Source organism: Emiliania huxleyi (assembly GCF_000372725.1).
Source record: "Emiliania huxleyi CCMP1516 chromosome Unknown EMIHUscaffold_120, whole genome shotgun sequence".
Lineage (NCBI taxonomy): Eukaryota > Haptophyta > Isochrysidales > Noelaerhabdaceae > Emiliania > Emiliania huxleyi.
The window spans coordinates 315,175-331,332 of record NW_005201391.1 but is presented as its reverse complement, the minus strand read 5'-3'; the positions used below and the strand labels follow the sequence as shown (position 1 = coordinate 331,332).

The 16,158-nt window shown below is 64.1% G+C and overlaps 6 protein-coding genes across 6 annotated transcripts; 1 reads left to right on the top strand and 5 right to left on the bottom strand.

The window, feature by feature from the left end:
* Nucleotides 1–2,137: 2,137 nt before the first annotated feature.
* On the bottom strand, nt 2,138–2,865 carry EMIHUDRAFT_224967 (hypothetical protein; the record flags this gene model as incomplete). The annotated part of the gene is made up of 3 exons (XM_005790331.1): nt 2,138–2,236; nt 2,260–2,394; nt 2,749–2,865. 3 exons carry the CDS (start codon nt 2,863–2,865, stop codon nt 2,138–2,140), a joined length of 351 nt encoding a protein of 116 aa, XP_005790388.1.
* Nucleotides 2,866–7,163: 4,298 nt separating this feature from the next.
* Nucleotides 7,164–8,850, bottom strand: EMIHUDRAFT_454759 (hypothetical protein; the record flags this gene model as incomplete). The annotated part of the gene is made up of 1 exon (XM_005790330.1): nt 7,164–8,850. The coding sequence occupies one exon, from the start codon at nt 8,848–8,850 to the stop codon at nt 7,621–7,623; it is 1,230 nt and encodes a 409-aa protein (XP_005790387.1). The 3' UTR covers nt 7,164–7,620.
* Nucleotides 8,851–9,121: 271 nt separating this feature from the next.
* Nucleotides 9,122–9,691, top strand: EMIHUDRAFT_440226 (hypothetical protein). Its single transcript, XM_005790329.1, has one exon. The coding sequence runs from the start codon at nt 9,141–9,143 to the stop codon at nt 9,468–9,470; it is 330 nt and encodes a 109-aa protein (XP_005790386.1). The 5' UTR covers nt 9,122–9,140; the 3' UTR covers nt 9,471–9,691.
* A 1,524-nt stretch (nt 9,692–11,215) lies between these two features.
* On the bottom strand, nt 11,216–12,548 carry EMIHUDRAFT_440223 (hypothetical protein). The gene is made up of 2 exons (XM_005790328.1): nt 12,031–12,548; nt 11,216–11,675 (listed from the first exon to the last, which is right to left on the bottom strand). The coding sequence occupies exons 1-2, from the start codon at nt 12,516–12,518 to the stop codon at nt 11,534–11,536; spliced, it is 630 nt and encodes a 209-aa protein (XP_005790385.1). The 5' UTR covers nt 12,519–12,548; the 3' UTR covers nt 11,216–11,533.
* A 607-nt stretch (nt 12,549–13,155) lies between these two features.
* EMIHUDRAFT_224958 (hypothetical protein) lies at nt 13,156–14,613 on the bottom strand (the record flags this gene model as incomplete). Its single annotated transcript, XM_005790327.1, has 1 exon — nt 13,156–14,613. The coding sequence occupies one exon, from the start codon at nt 14,611–14,613 to the stop codon at nt 13,156–13,158; it is 1,458 nt and encodes a 485-aa protein (XP_005790384.1).
* A 526-nt stretch (nt 14,614–15,139) lies between these two features.
* Nucleotides 15,140–15,920, bottom strand: EMIHUDRAFT_224957 (hypothetical protein; the record flags this gene model as incomplete). Its single annotated transcript, XM_005790326.1, has 3 exons — nt 15,140–15,152; nt 15,307–15,397; nt 15,620–15,920. 3 exons carry the CDS (start codon nt 15,918–15,920, stop codon nt 15,140–15,142), a joined length of 405 nt encoding a protein of 134 aa, XP_005790383.1.
* Nucleotides 15,921–16,158: the final 238 nt, after the last annotated feature.

Here is a 16,158-nt window from a genome sequence, read left to right as displayed (position 1 = left end):
CAGGCAGAGTGTAGCGCGCGGCGGCCGCATCCACGCCCGCAGCCAGCCGCTCCTCGTCGAGGCCGACCACGTCGGCGCGCTCCCAGTATTTGAGCGGATTGGATGGGTGCAGCAGCATCTCCTCGCGCGCGCCGCCGTTGGCGCCCAGCATCATGGTCAAGTTTGCGACGATCGACGTGCCCGCGTGGTGCATCCCGAGGACGAGGATCTGCGACGGAGAAGCAGCGGGCCCCGACGCCGGGGCACCGAGAGGGAGCGCAGATACAGCAGCCAGCATCGTTCGCAGCTCACCTGCGCGCGCGCGAAACTGTGTCAAAACTCTGCGCGCAAGCCGAGTCGGCGCGCCGTCCGCTGCGCGCGGCGATCCCCCCGCTGTGGGCGCGGGTGCGCGGGGCGGCGGGGGGCGGCAGGCAGGCGGCCGGCCCCGGCACGGCGCGCGCGCGCGCGAGCCGCGCTCGCCCCTACGAGGGCAGCTCTGTGCGCCTTGCGGAGAAGACGCTGTCCACTGCCGGGCGGCGCCCGCTGTCCAAGGCTGAACTTCTGGTCTGAGGTGTCTGTCGTCGTCGTCCTGGCATCTTTACTGCGCGTGGCCTGGTACGTAGCAGGCGTTGGACGGGAGAGGGTGTGAAGTAGCAAGTGGGCGGCGAGGTGTCGGTGTGAATGCACCGACTAGGAGCGGGAGCGTTAGAGAGGAGCGTGAGCGCCAGAGACAGAGAGAGAGAGGACAACAAACACAACCATGATGTAACAAAGCTCTCTCTCTCTCTCTAAAACGCCACGGGCGGGGGCCCTATCTCTATTGTCCCCTTGCGGCCGAGCAGGGGTGTGCGGTGTGCGGGTCCACACACACTCACACAGTTCGAATACCAATACGGTATCCAAACAAAACGCCAAAAAACCACCGCCGGGAGGCTCGAGAATGGCGCACCTGCCGGCGCGGCATCAAGCACGAACGGACCGTCCACAACGGCAAGGGTAACAAGTAATTAAATTTCTCCCTTTCAATTCACGGATACGTTCCAAGCAACCCGGCCAAGGACTTAGCGCGCGTCCCTTCGCCACAACGCAACCAACTCCCATGGGCTCCTCCTGCTCCTCGCACAACTCTCATGCACGTGAGGTGCAGTCCGCGCGCGAGTCCGTGCTCTCCTCCTTCCGCAATGAGCTGGAGCCGTGCACGCCGGATGCCGAGAGCGAGTGTAGCACCCCCGGCGCGAGTGACGCCGGAGAGGTGAAGGCTCGGGGCATGGACGTGCAGGCAGAGCCGCAGGTGGAGCCGCAGGTAGAGGCGCAGGTGGAGGTGCGGGAGCAGGCGCAGGCGCAGGATGAGGACGAGGTGCCCGGCATGATGGCCATGCTCAAGAGCGTCTCGCGCTTCATCTCTCCAATGGGCGACTGGTCTTTGCCGGCGCCGCAGTGCGTGGCGAGCCTGCGAAAGAGCGACTCGGAGGTGCCGCAGCGGGAGGGGAGCGCCTCTCCGACCGAGGGGGAGGAGGCCACGCCTGCGCCGCCACCCAAAAAGGAGTCGTATGTCTCGGGCTTCGCCTGAGATCTCTCGTCGCTCACAGTCCGCTTGCGGCTTGGCACACATGAAGCATGCTATGAAGCATGCTATTTAGTATAAAGCCCCTATACAAGTTCAATTTTGATACGCATCCCGTGGGGAGGTCCATCACAAGCCATGCCAGAGCGAGAGAGAGAGAGCAGAGACGAGCTGGCAGCAAATTTCTCCACTGGTTGGGTAGTAGTCTAAGTTCTGAGCCTCGAGGCTGAGCGGGTCTAAGTGTGACTAGTCACGCTGGGGTGCTTACGCGGTCTAAGATCAGCGAGAGCCTCTTACATCGGCTAAGTCGGCCGTGGCACAGCCTGGGGCCAAGAGGCTCCCACCGTGATCAACGATACGGCGCTAGCCCCCAAATTTTCTTCGCCTGCGGCGGGCGCCTTCTAATCCGGATCGATCCTTCTCATGCTCAGCAATCGCCGCCTCAGCATCCTCCTCTTCCGATTCTCGTTGCTCTTCTTGAGCGCAATCTTCAAGCCAAACAGTTCTCACAAATAGCCTCAAGCTCAAACAAACGCATGTCAAGGAAGCCTGTGTATGCTGGTCCTCTTTGAACGATCCGCGCGTGAGGTAGATCTAGCATAGGGCCTTGTTGGCAGCAGCCAGCTTGTTGCGCTGCTTCGTTGCGATGAGCTGATTGGGATCGCAGAAGTGCATGCCAAGCACCGCCACGATCTTGAAGCAGAACACATCGCAACCGCATCGTCCGCACTGCCATCGGCATGCCGCGCCCGCCGCTTCGCCGCAGCCGCCTTAAGACACGCATAGCGGCAGCACATGGTACGGTGCGCGTACTTGAGCAGGAGTTGCGCGCCGCAAGTAGCGCACTGGCCCTGGGACAAGGCGATATGGCGTCGTGCGCGGCATACGTTGGTCGGGACGCGTCCAGGTATTTTTCGGGTAAACCTGGACTTTTGCAGGTATACCCGGGTTTTACCCGGATTTGGCCTTGTGCCGTCTAAGTTCATGGCCCCCGACCATACAGCGTCTAAGTCCGAGCCCGGCTCCGTGCGGGGGCTAAGTTGAGCGCTCGCTCGCTGCAGAGGCTAAGTGTAGAGCGACCCTCTAGCCCTACTACCCAACCATTATTTCTCCGCCGCGTTGAGGGGAGGAGCGCAAACGAAGAGCGCGGAGTTGGGTTGGGTGGTGAGTGACATAGCGTGCGTCGCGCGCCTGCAGGCCGCGACCGTTGGGGCTTTCAGGCGAGGCAGCCGACGGATGCCCACCGCAACCTCGGGCGTGGCGGGCACGGCCGGAGCAGACGTCGAGGGGACCAGCGCCTCTCCGCCGCGAGCAGGAGGCATCCGACGGAGAAGGCGGAGACGGTCCGAGAGGCCACCATTCGGGCGAGGGCTGAAGGAGCGCGGCACGCTACGCGCCAGCTGCTATGCAGTGGAGTGGGCGCGGCACGCTACGCGCCAAGCTGCTATGCAGTGGAGTGGTCGCCGCCACACAATGCTGCTGCTTTGCCCCCCAATCGTTTCGGTCACGTGCCCGCCGGGTTTGAGGTGTTGAGCTGAGGGGTCTGCGTGTTGAATCGCCGGCACCTAGTTATTCTAAAAAAAGTCACTCTGTTTTATATATGAAAAGGGACCCGCAACGATACGGACGGAAAATGCCCGAGCACGAGTCTTCTCCCGGCCGTGCGGCCATTCCCTCGATTCGAGACACGATCCGCTCGCTGGAGAGAGACCCGAAATCACCCCACGACAAGCGACCAAACGACGATGACGGTGCGGCTCACGCGTACGGTGCTCGTGGACTGGAATGGCAGCGCCTCGACAAAGAGTCGACACGCTCGCTGCTCGCAGACGAAGACCTTCCGCTCCACTCGTTCAAATCGATCACCCTCTTTATGCGCCGCCGCAGCGCATGGCTCTGCACCGCGGGCGCGTTACTCGCGTACCTGGCCTTTCTGCCGCCACTGCCCGTCCTCCTAGATGCGCAAGATGGCATGTGTCTGGGCGTTGCGCATTGTGGCAAGCAAGAGGGCACGCGAACACGACAGTCGCCACCAGCATAAGCGGTTTCTTCGCTTTAGGCTTGTCATTGTACCTGTGATGACGCACGAAATCTGCACCGAGTGGCAGGATGGCCATATAGCGCTCTTGAACCCGCCGAGGGCGCCCGACTCGTGCACGGGGCTAGAGAAGGTGATTGAGCTTATCCCCGATGACTTCTTCATCAAGGCCACCGTCTCGAACCTATCCTCCGACTTCAACACGCCCACGGGAAGGGTGCGCCATTCCAGCCGCCCGCCGCCCTTCTTGCCGGCGCGGCCGCCCTCACTGTGCTGATCCGCCTCAGGTGTTCCTCGCCTGCATCCTGCTCTCTTCCATCGCGCTCCTCGTCTCGGAGTTTCCATTCTGGCTGCCGCGCCGCTGGCTCAGTGACAGCGGGCGGCAATGGATGGACTCGTCTGAGGGCAAGCTGCGCTTCGTGTGGCTCGTCGTGGGCACGCTCTGCACCGCGGTCGTCTCGGTCGTGCCAAGCCCCGCCGATGCGGGCGGGTATGACTTCATACTGATGATGATGCACAACATTGGTGCGATGGTTGGCTATGGCACCATGGTCGGCATGGAGCTGGCGCAGCTCCACTACGGCGAGAATGTCTTTCGCCGCGCGTGCGCGACGTGGCGGCAGTGCCTCTGCGGCCCGCCAGCGGAGCACGCTCCGCCGCGCGACCTGCTGCCGCTCAACTTGGACCAGTGGCTCCGCGGTACCATCATGGTGCTCGAGCTGTGCACCGGCGTGGTTTTTATCAGCGTGCAGGGCTCCCTCACGCTCTTTGGGGCGACGTCGCAGGCCCTCGCCTACTACTCCGTCTTTTTGGAGACGGCTTTTGCGGTGCTCATCTACAGCGACCTGCTCGTGATGGGGCTGCATGGCATAGCGATGGACGTCAATGACGTCAAGCCGTGATTTAGAGGGGCGCCAGCAGGGCTATTGATACGATGGCGCTTCTTTTCGAGATTCCAGCTAGGGCCCAAAAGAATTCCCAAAGGCGGCGCCTGTGAATTGCTGATTCCGGCTGCAGCTGCGGCACGCCCCTGTCGAGTGCTCGTCTCCTCACCCCAGTGATGACAGAGGTCGCCTCCTCGCCTCCGTTGCCGGCGAGCGCGCCGGCGTCAATCCGTTCGCCCATCCGTTCGCCAAAATCGCCGTTCGCCGGCTTAAAGAAGAGAGCTAGCACCGGCGCGGCAACGGTGAAGAAGGCAGCAAAGGGCAGCGCGGAGAAGGCAAAAGGAGCGGCAAAGGCCGCGACCAAGGCGGCCGTCAGCGCTACCGATCGGGCGGCGACTCGCGTGCAGGCCAACGTGCGGCGCTGCAGCTCCACGGTCTGGCTCGCCATGCTCGACGCGGCGGACAGGGCGTGCGACAGCGCTGGCCTGAAGGTGATGCGGGACCGGCTCGTAAAGATGGGCGCGGCGGGTGGCACGGCCTGCGCGAATGTGGTGATGGCGCTCTCCGGCGCCAGCGGCCCGGGCGCGGCGATGAGGCGGCGGGCGCTGATCAAGCTGTTCCGCACGTCGGTGGCGCTGGTGAACCTCGTGCTGAAGGCGCTGCGCTCCCTGCCCCAACACCTCTCCCCAACGCGCGGCGCCCCCGCGCTGATGTTCCGCTTCTCTTCTCAAGGCGCTGCTCCCTCGCTATCTCACGCCGATCCGACGAGAGGTGCAGCGGACGATGTCCGCCATCCACAACTCGGGCGTGCCGATGCCGCTCGGCGACGAGGGCCTGCTCGCCAACTACTCGCTCGAGGTGCTGCGCATGGATGCCGAGGGCCGCCTCTGGCGGAGAAAGGTCGGCGAGGCAGGCGCCGCGCGGTACGAGAGGGTCGGCGCTGCGGGCTGCCTGCCGCAGCAGTGCTCGCGCGCGCCTCCAGCCTTCGGAGAGAAGCCGCCGCCCGTGTCCGCGCGAGGGATCATCAAGCGGTTCACCGTCCTAGATGCCGAGTGAGCGAGAGGGCCTCCGTGCAGCTCTCGTAGTCCCTGCGACTCCCGCGCGCGCCGCCCGCCCCCTAAGTCAGCTGACTTCGTGTGTACTCGTCTCGCAGGCTGGCCGTCCGGATTGAGCCGCGGATCGTCAGGCCGCCGAAGGGGTGGAAGAAGGCCAGGGAGGCGGCCGAGGACGACCTTGTGACGGAGGCCGCCGACAGGCGCACGCTTCGCCCCATTTCACGCGCACCCGCCCTTGCACTCTAATTGCCGTGGGGTTCCCGGCCTAGCTCGCGCCTGACTCAGGACATGGAGATGCGAGGTGGGATGCCTGTCGCTCCTTGCCCCAGCATTGTGTGTGTGTGGGGGTGCGATCACCTCGCCATTGCCCCGCCCAGGCACCTCGCGGCCTCCTACTCGCCGCTACTCGCAAAGTGCCTTCAGCGCGCGCTCCCGCGGCGGCTCAAGGCGCGCGCCCGACATCGACCCTCCCCCCCCCCTCCTGCACTCGTGCTTAGTCGAGACTCAATCCTAGGCGTCGCTCGATATCGACTACCCGCCCGACTTTATGCCGCGCGCGATGCGCGACAAGCCAAACGAGGTGCTGGCCCTCGATCTCGACCTCGACTTCGCCGTGCGGTTCGACAGCCGCGAGGAGCTCTCTAGCGACTGCAAGCCCGATCACGAGTGGGCGGAGTGCATGCAGTGCTGGCGGGTCTGTCTGTAGGAGCTGTTCGGAGACGACGTGCGCAGCTTGGGCGGCTACACCTCCACCGTCGCCGTCAAAGACAACGACGCGCGACTCGTCCTCTCCGCGTGTGCCGGGCGTCAGATTGCCCCGAGATCACGCGAGATCACCCACCCGAGATTAGGCGCGGCTCGTCCTCTTTGCGCGCGGGCACAACGGACTCCCCTCTCTCGGCACGCTCGAGCTGCGCAGCCTGCGGGTCGACACGTCCTCGCTCGCCTGGTGCGCGAGATTCGCCGAGAGCACCCGAGAAGGACCGAGAGCACCCGAGAGCACCCGAGAGTACCCGGGGGGTCACGGCAGATCGGCTAGATCTCATCTACATCTCGACTAGAAGCTAGACCTCGGCTAGATCTCGGCGCGCGTCTCACAAGGTGGGACGTCTTCGACGGCGCGATCGAGCTCGCCTTCAAGAAGGACGCGCCGCCGGTCATCGATTGGAACATCGAGGTGGCCATGGGGACGCCGCGGCTGCCGCTCCCCTCGTGCATCGAGGACGCCTTCCTGGCGTGGCTCACCGGCATGGTGCGTTGCGACGCTCCAGACCGCGCTCGCAGCCCCCATAACGTGGGGCGCCGTCTCTTCACACCACCGGTGGTGTGAGCAGGTGATGCGCAGCTTCAACCGCGCCTACCCGCTCAAGGTAGACCTCGACGCGAGCAGCACGGCCAAGGAGGGCTCGGAGTGCGACGAGGAGGAGGTGCGCGGCGAGGAGGAGGAGGTGGTGAAGGATGCGACTTTGGACTTGGCTAGTGCGAAGGCGTGATTGAGATTTATACGTCGACTCTCACGCGTACAAACACAACAATTGGTGTTGCATGCGAGTACACATGGTACATAGATCGTCACATACAGAGTACAGGTATCTCTCTTTTCATCGCGACGGCGAGACGTACGGCTAAAGAGCCTTTAGCCCTTTACACATTAGTCATTACATATTAACGCACTCAGAGCACTTGTTCAGCTCTCACCGTCTCAGCACTCAGACCGCGTCAACAGGGCCGATGGGCCGTACAGCGTACACCGCAGTGCGGCGCGCGCCGGGGGGGCACACACGTGATCACTCGCTCTCGAACACGAAAACGAGGACAGCGAGACACGCTCTCCTCACCTACCCGGGTACTACGATCTACGTACGAACCGACTTTTCCTGTGGCCAGGGAGCTCGGCGCCGAACCCGAAGGCCCCACGCCACACACGCCCACACCATCACATGGCGACAGGGGTCTCGCGGCTCCGCCTCTGCCCGAACCTAGCCTCGCGGCCCGCATGCCTCTCTCAGCTCTCTCAGCTCTCCGATGCGTGTTATTCGACAGCCCCACCGCGTGGCGAGGGCGGAATCCGGAGTTGAACTCGTAGAGCCCAGCTCGAGATCAGAGCACGCCCGCGCAGGGGTTGAACTCGCCCGCGCGGACGTGGTCGCTGATCCACGCGCAGAGAGAGACGAACCGGTTGGCGTCGATGCGAGCAAAGTCGTTGGACTCGTTGATGACCCACCACCCGAAGAACCAGAACACCTCTTGGTAGAGGAGCGCGAAGACGCCCTGCGCCGGCCCCGCCTCCAGCTTGTCGCTGAACATGGCCCCGTGGCCGCCGTTGGATTGCGGAGGTGAGAGTGCCGGCCAGAGGGGAGACCCGGACTGTCCCTGAGCGCCGTCGAGCTCCATCTCGAAGAGCTTCCCCTCGATGTCCTGCACCTTGTCGCGCGAGCACTCGGCGTGCAGCTGCAGCGGCGGCGAGAGGTCGCCCGGCCACCCCGCCGTGCACCACGTCCACCTGTAGCTCGGGTTCGAGTAGAAGCCAAACGTCATCCAAGGCAGTCCCGTCAGCGCCGCCGACGCCGACCGGCGCGTCTCGGGACGGTTCTTCACTTCGATTAACGCGATGTCGTACTCGGCGTCGCCACTCTCGACAAAGCCAGTGTAGGTCATCATGCTGATCGCCTCGACCCAGCGCACCGTCTGAACGCCGTCCACGTCGGAGCCCCAGAGGGTGCCTGTGCCCGACGGCGCGCCGGTGGGGCAACCCCACTCGCGTGAATATCCGACGAAGACCTTCCTGTTCGCGTCCATCTTCCACCCCTTATTCTTGAGCTCGTTGCCGGCGGCGTCGTACCAGCTGTACACGCAGTGGCCGGCAGTGAGGACGTGGCGAGAACCAACCATCACGCCAGAGCAACCGGTGGAGAGACGTACCATCATCTGAAACGGCCCAGCCTCCGAATCGGAGCACCCAACCGGCCTCCGCGAGTCTGGCCCGAAGAGCTGCCGAGAAACGCTGCCGACCGACTCAATCTCAAGGCGCCGGCCTTCTTCCTTGGGTGGCGGTCTGGTGGCACTCCCTGGCTGCTTCAGAACTGCCCTGAGGGCAGCGATGAGCGTGGTGTTGCGGTACACTGACTGCGTGGTCGTTCGGTTGAGGTCGAAGGACACAATGTCAGCAGCAGAGCGCTCGCTGGCCGAGCCCACGTTCCTGGCGACATCGTTGGATGGGACGCAGGATGAGATGGGATTCCACCACGGCTTCTTACAATAAGCCAGAAGCGGTTCGGTGTCGAGGTTCTGAGCGGCGAACGCAGCAGTCAAAGCCAGCGCCACCAACATGCGAACAAGGTCGGCCAAGCTCCCGTGACGCAATGACAAGGAAGCCTGGGCTCCGCGCCCCCTTCATTCTTTTTCTTTGGTTTTAGTTTGCAAGAAATTAATTTTTTGTTCTTTTGAGCAGATCTCCATGGCGGCGGTGGCGGGCGACGCCGACAAGATAACAAGCAGGCGCGCAAGATGCATACTTGCCACTGCGTCAACTGGTTTCATGTATCCGATTCCTCTCTTTTTCGTTTTCGGAGCCCCCGCGTATTCTTTTTTTCGGAGTAAGCCCTACCCCTCTCCTTGTCATGCTCACGGCGCCGCCCGTCGTGCAGAAGCGCAGGCTTGCTAGCATGCTCCCTCTTCTGCTGCTCGCCGTCATCGCTGTGCTCCTCCCTGGCGGCGCGGCTGTCGGTCTACGCAGGTCTTTGATGGGCGACTACCACGTGATTGCGGAGCGGAAGTCAGACTCGCCTCCGCCGCCGCTGCCGCCGCCGCCGCCCTCGCCGCTGCCGCCGCCGCCGCCGCCGCTGCCGCCGTCCCCGCCGCCGCCAGCTTCGCCGCCAGAGCACCGAGTATTCTCCTTCCAGCTGCCGGGAGATGTTAGTGTGAGCGTGGACGCAGGGCCAAAGGCCTGACGTGCACCTCTCCGCCTCACCTATCGGTACGGCAGCGACTTTTGGCCACGAGATCATCGAGAGGGTTGTGTGTCGAGATGTGTGTGCGCGCGGCAGTGCGCGCCAGCGGGCCGCGGGTACAAGATCGACGTGTGGAGAGACGGAAACCGAGTCGAACCGAGGCCATTCCGCTTGTGTAGTCTAGCCAAAAGGTATGTCCCAAACCTACCCATGACTGATTCCACGGCGACTCGCTGAAAGCTGAGGGCAGCGCTTGACGCGAGCCATAGATCCCCAGCATGTGAGCGCGCTCACCTTCGCGCGCCGTGTGTGCACAGGCTGCAGCGCGCGGCTAGCCGCGCCTCTGTGGTCTGCCGCCACGCCGCCTCCTCCTCCGCCTCTGCTCCCTCCTTCTCCACCACGCTGGGCCGCGCTCTCCGCCTTCGCCTGCACCTCCGCCGCCTCTCGTCCGCCTCCTCCTCCGCCAGTTGTGCCGCAAAGCAGCCTTGGTGCACGCCTGCTCCCTCGTCTGTTCGTCGAGGGGAGGCTTGCCAGCCGTAGCCTCAGCCCTTTGACCGCAGATGCCTTTGCCTCGCTAAGGCCGCCGGAAGAACGGGACGGCGCGAATTTACCTATCGATCAGCCAGTCGACCACGCGCGACATAGCAGCTCTTAAGATCGGGATGCCGATGAGCAGGAATAAGGTGGTGGAGAGCACCCCCTGAGCTGCTGTTGCAGGCCGCCCGTCGGAGAGGCACAAAGGGCAAAATAGCACGAGGTTGGTGAAGGACTAGCCGGGCTGCACTGAAAGACGACGGCGACGTGAAGGCGAGGACAAAGGTCATCTCGAGCATCAGCCGGCGGACGATGATGCGTGCCCACCGCGGCCCTTCCAACCGGTCAGGGATGCTGTCGCCTGCGTCCTCATCGTCGTCCTCACCGGCGAACCGCCCGGCCGCAGGAGGAGGACGGAGCGTCGTGCCGGCCGCCATGATGCTGAGCCGTATTAGATGTTGTAACACCAAATGCCTCCTCGAGAAGCAGACCGAGATAACCCGCAATGCACCACCGAGTAGTAGAGCGCCATCGCACGGGTGACATCACAGCACTCTTGAGCCGCGGCGCAGTCACATTCTTCTGCTCCGCTATTTCGCACAGCCTCTCGATTGGTGAAGGAAATCAACCGCGCCGACAAAGGCCAAATGACCATTGTCGCACTTACAACATTTGTTCCCGCCTCGGTGCTCGGATCATCCACCACCACTTTGATACGTCTGCGCGATGCCGGAAGGTCTCCGCGGCACGAAGGTGGCCGATGCGTGGTATCAACACGGCGCTACTTCCGAGGCGAAACTTCATTGCGGAGCACGCATCGAGCGGGTCATGCAGGTTGCAAACGTGCGTCCCCGCGGCACTGGGACTGTCGCTACACATGCCGTGCACTGAGGCTTGTTGGACGCGCGTCCTGCTGCTCAGCAGCAGAGAGGTCAAAGATGCCCTAGTCGCACATGGGCTCTGGCTGAGCGGCACGCGGGCTGAGCAGCAGGGGCGGCTGGGCATAGCTGAGTGCTGCCCTGCACCGCAGGCAAATGGACTGAGCGTCGCCGCTTTCGTTTTGTCAATCATTGCTATGTTGATCAGTGGAGGCGCACTCGCGATGAGCATAATAGTGTGCTGTCGAACCTCCCCAGCTAAGCTGAAGGAGGAGTAGTGCTCAGCGGCCGGCCCTCGTGTGGCGCGAGGAGACTGGGACTGGGTCTAGCCTTGAAAGTACTAGAGCACGGATGTATTCCACGCGCACAAGCAAGACCTCCACACCATGCTGCTCGGAGCGAGACTAGAATCGCACGCGAGCCACGAGAGCCACAGTCACATCTCACAGGCCACTAGGTAGGGACACACAGTGTGCACAGAGACTAGAGCGGACAGCGGACAAAAGCCCCGCGGAGTTCTCCTCGCGCGGCGGCGGGAGGAGGCCAAGCAACCCCCGGCGGCCGACGCTCTCCCGTCGACCCCCCTACCTCCCTCCCCCCTCTCTCCCTTCTCTTGGGGGAGTGCAGCTCCCCCTCCCTCCTCGCCACCCCTCACGACGCCCTCTTGGCTTTGGCGGCATCCTCCGCCTCTAGCTCGCGCAGCTTCTCGAGGAGCTCCTTCTCCCACGGCTGCATCGCCTTCTCCACCTTGGCCTGCCCCTTCTCGCTGCTCGCCTGCGCCTGTGCGCTCAGCCTGCGCGGCGCGGCAGGCAGGACCCGTGGTGAGAGGCTGCGGCTTTGTGTGTGTGTGGGGGGGGGGGGGAGGGGAGCGGCGGACTCCGACGGGCGGGCGAGCTGCGGCGTGTGGCGGGAAATGGCCGAGGTACGGTCCGAGCGAGGGCGGGCTGGAGGGGCAGAGGCGGGCAGCGACGCGAGGGGAGGGAGGAGGGAGGAGTGGAAGGGGTAGGGAGGGACGAGAGGGGGAGGCGACGGTAGAGAGGAGAGGAGAGGAATGGAGGAGGGGAGAGCAACGGAGAGGGAGGGGAGGGCGAGGGAAGGAGGAGAGGCAGGGTGGAGTGGCGGTGGGGCCAGGGCGGTGCGAGGCTCGCTTTCGGCCGAGTTTCGACTGCTGGTAGGCCCCTCCCGCAGAGTCGCGCGCGGTCTGCAGGTTGGCGGACAGCTTGCGCTGGAGCGGCTGCAGCGGCGAATTCTCGACGCCCTCACGCAGCACATCCGTCGTCGGGAACCACCGCCGCACCTCCTCCCCAAACTGCGCGGCGGTGGTGATGCCATAAGCACGCGCCGTGGCGACCGCCCCCACGCCCATGAGCGCCGCGAGCCCGGTGCCCGCGAGCAGCGCGCGGCCGCCGACGCGCCGCGCATACGCCTCCATCTCGGCGGTCGGGCGGTCCGGGAACTTCTCCAGCAGCTCCTTATACGCCTCGGACTGGTGGAAGGAGCGCGACCCGTACCCGGCGCCAAAGCCCATCGCAAGGGCGCCGCACGCGGTGAACCCGGCAATGGCGGGCAGGACGGGCGTCGGTTGCGACGGCGTGGCGCTCCATCGCCGCGTTACCCGCTTCTCTTCGTCGCCCATGAGCTTAGCCTGAGCTTTGCCTGCGCGCCGAAGACCGGCGGCCGACAGAAAAAATTAGAAGGCTAGCTCTTGCCCGCAACCCGATGCCAATCATCCGGCCCGCTGGGTGCGCTTCTGAGCTCCCCGGCCCTGGATGTGAGGTTACCGACTGCACTCCAAGTGCTCCAAGTAACTTTTGAGTCAAGCATCTGTTAACCCCTTACGCGCCCCGGTAAATGGCGGTCTCGGCCAAAGATCGGCCGGATCGGTGGACGGATCGTGGCGCGCTCGCCACATACGTCTCGGCGTGCATTGCTGTTCGCAGGGATCAGTCACGGTATAGTGAACTGATTGACCCCTCCCCCCCCTTCTCCCGGCACTGACTCCGCTGAACTGCGTGCTGCGATTCTTGCCTTGTCCCAGGAGCCAGGTGCGTGTGTCTAATCGCAGTTGGGGCCCTGGCCCCCCTCTGTTTTCGGTTTTCTGTTTTTCAAAACGCCCGCCCGCCCGCCACCCCGAGGCGGCTCGGCCCCCCACTCACCGAGAGATCAAAAACGCTCGGCCCAGAGAGGCACAGGTGCCAATCTGGGGGCTTTCGACCGAGTCTATAGAGCCCTGGCCGCACTGTGGCGATGTGTCTCGTTAGCTATAACTATCTCTACACGCGCTCCTCGAGCTCGACCACCTCAGCGCCTTGTGTCAGGCGCTTCGCCTCCAGCGCCCTGGCTCCGTGCTGCAGCCACATCACCCGCGCCATGCCCACCGTCGACAGGCCCGCGCCGAGCGTAAGGCTCGCGAACAGGGCGTCTGGCCCAAGCCACTCGATAGCTGCCCCGGCAATGAGTGTCGAAGACCCCGACCCAACATACTGCGCGCAGTTTAGTAGCCCGGACGCCGTGCCGCTCAGGGACGGCTCAACGAGCTCCACGCTCGCGGCCGCCATGAGGACCGTCAGCGCGCCAAAGAGCGGCGCCGAGAGCGCGCCGCACAAGAGGGCCAGAGGGAGCACGGCGTCGGCGCTTCCGGACGCGATTGCCGCGCGCACCGCCGCGGGGAAGCAGAGGAGAATGGCCGCCTGCGCGAGGGCGCACGCGAGGACCACAGGCGCGCGCCTTGAGCCGCAGCATCGGTCGGAGATGACGCCGACGCCGAGCGAGCCCACCATCCCTCCGAGCGTGATGGCCATCGCCGCCGCCGAGTGGGAGGCAGACCCAACCTCGACGCCGGCGGTGGCGTGCAGGTAAGAGCCGAACCAGCTGAGGAAGCCCTCGCGCACCCAGCCCGTGCCAAAGAGGCCGAGCATCGTCGCTCGCACCTTTGGATCGGCGAGCAGCCGACGCAACGCGGTGCGGTAAGGCATTGGGACGACGCAACCCCGGCTCGAGGGAGAGGAGGCGCGGCTGCCGGCAGGCTCTGAGACGAGCGATACGCACCGGACGTCGGCGGGCCGGTCGGCGACGGCGCAGGCCACGAGCGGCGCGGCGACGGCGAGGGCGGATGCCGGCGCTAGGAAGCTGGCGGCAGGTCCGTGGGCTGCGAGGACCCACCCGCCGAGGACGAGCGCCACAAAGTAGCCGGTGGAGAGCATGGTGCCAAAGATGCCGGCGAAGGTGCCCCGCTCGCTCTTGGTGTACCAGTCGACGTTGATGCGGATGACAGAGAGAGCGGCGAGGCTTGCGCTGGCGAGGTTGAGCGAGTTGAGCAGCAGGAGCTCCCAGTAGCTGGGATGCAGCAGCAGCAGTGCGCCGGCGGCGGCGCAGCACGCGCAGCTCCCAGCGGCGCCGACGAGCAGTGAGCGCCTGCCGCCAATTTTGTCGACCACTCCGCCCCCGAGCGCCGTGCCGACCGCATAGGACCAGAACCCACACGTGAGCAGCGCGCCGTACCCGCTCGGTGTGGCGCCGAGCAGGGAGCTGACCGAGGGCGTGTTGACGATTACCGCAGCGTAGCGAGCCATGTAGAAGACGGCGTAGGTCGCACCCGCCACGAGCCAGTTGACGAGCCGGCGTAGCTGGAATGTGACGGTGCGGCCGTGGGAGTTCACGCTCAGGTCGAGGACGACCGCGATCAGGACGGCCGCCGCGATGGCAAGGCACTGCAGGAGCTGGGCTCCCATTTCGCCTGGGCGCGCTTAGACTGTGTGTGTGGTGGGGGGCGCCCTCTGGACGGGGCGGTCGTTGGCCCGCCGTCGTTCGTTCCACGTGGGCGCGGCATCGGTAAAAGAGGGAAAAAATCGAAAAAAGAATGGGCACCGAGCTGGCGCGCACTGGCACTCACAGACTCATAGTGGTAAAAGAGGAATTTTCGTTCCCTTTGTGAATGATTTTGTCAGGCGGGGATCTGGCTGGCTATACGCAGTCACCAGGGAGCTGCTCACACACAGACAGACGCCGCCCGACCGGAGCGGCGGCCAACGCTGCACTCACTCTGCCCAGAGCGGTGGTTGAGGCCGATTGCCTCAACTGTCAACCAGCGGGTTGACAGAGGTCTCAACCATCAACCAAGTGGTTGACAGACCCCTTCAAACCTTCAACCATGCGGAATGGCTGTTCACACACACCCCGCGCAAAGGTCTGAACAGTTGAACATCTCTGTGAACATTCATGTCGTCTTCTTTAGATGCTGCATTTGACGTGCCGTTTTTACGAGTACTTGCTTCAGCTACACGTGCGTGGATGGGAGAGGTGTGATGCCAAGCCCAGACGAGGAACGCTCTGACAAGCGCCATACCCGCCATCTCCGCGAAGGCCCCCGCACGGGAAGTCCGGGCCGACGTTTCATGGTCGTCCGGACGCGGCCCTCCGTACACGGAAATAGCTTACCGCAGACATTACCGAACTCAAAACTGCTTACCAAAGGCAGATACGAGCTCAGCTCCGTGAAATCTAGCAGCACATACCCTCAGTATCCATGTGCATGTGCCATAATAGTTAAGTCTGAAAAAGTCGGTCCGACCGCGCAGAGCGGTCTGGCTGTCTGCAGAGGCCAGAGCTTCCGTCCGGGCCCTCGAACTCGGGGGGCACGTCGAGGGTTAGCGACGGATGCGGTTTCAGGGTCGGTGGCGGGCGAGGGGTGGCTGACAGGGCTGGCTGGGGCTGTAGCCGTTGGTGTAGCAGGCCCACAGTCGGTGTCGCTACCATCTTGCCTCTCCGAGTCCTGGCCGCCGCCCGTTGCTCCGTGTCCAATGGTACTGCTGTCGCCCCCCTCCGCGTTGCTTCCCTCGTCGGGAGTGTCCGTCGGGATGGTGTCGTCCGCCCACTCGGCAGCGTTTGAGCCTCTGTCACCCTGCCTGCCGCGAGTAGCTAGCTCGTCGACGTAGTCGTTCCATTTGTTGTCGCTGTGACCCTTCACATGCCTCCACGTCACGGTGTGTTTGGCGCGAAGGCGTTGCCAAAGGGAGAGGACGAGCTCGTAGTCCTTCATCCGCCGTGGATTGAGGCTCGTTCTTGGAAGCACAAGCCGCTCCGGGTCAGAGAGCAGTGGACCGTCATAGACTCATAGTCGGCAAACCCCGCAAAGTGACCCGTTTTTGCCCACCCACGCCCGTGCGCGCGTATCTTAGCTAAGGTACGCGGCCACACGCGCTGGCGCGCACGGCAACCGGGACTTACATGCGCGACACGAGGGACTGTGTATACTTGCCTGCCTCGGGGGAGAATAG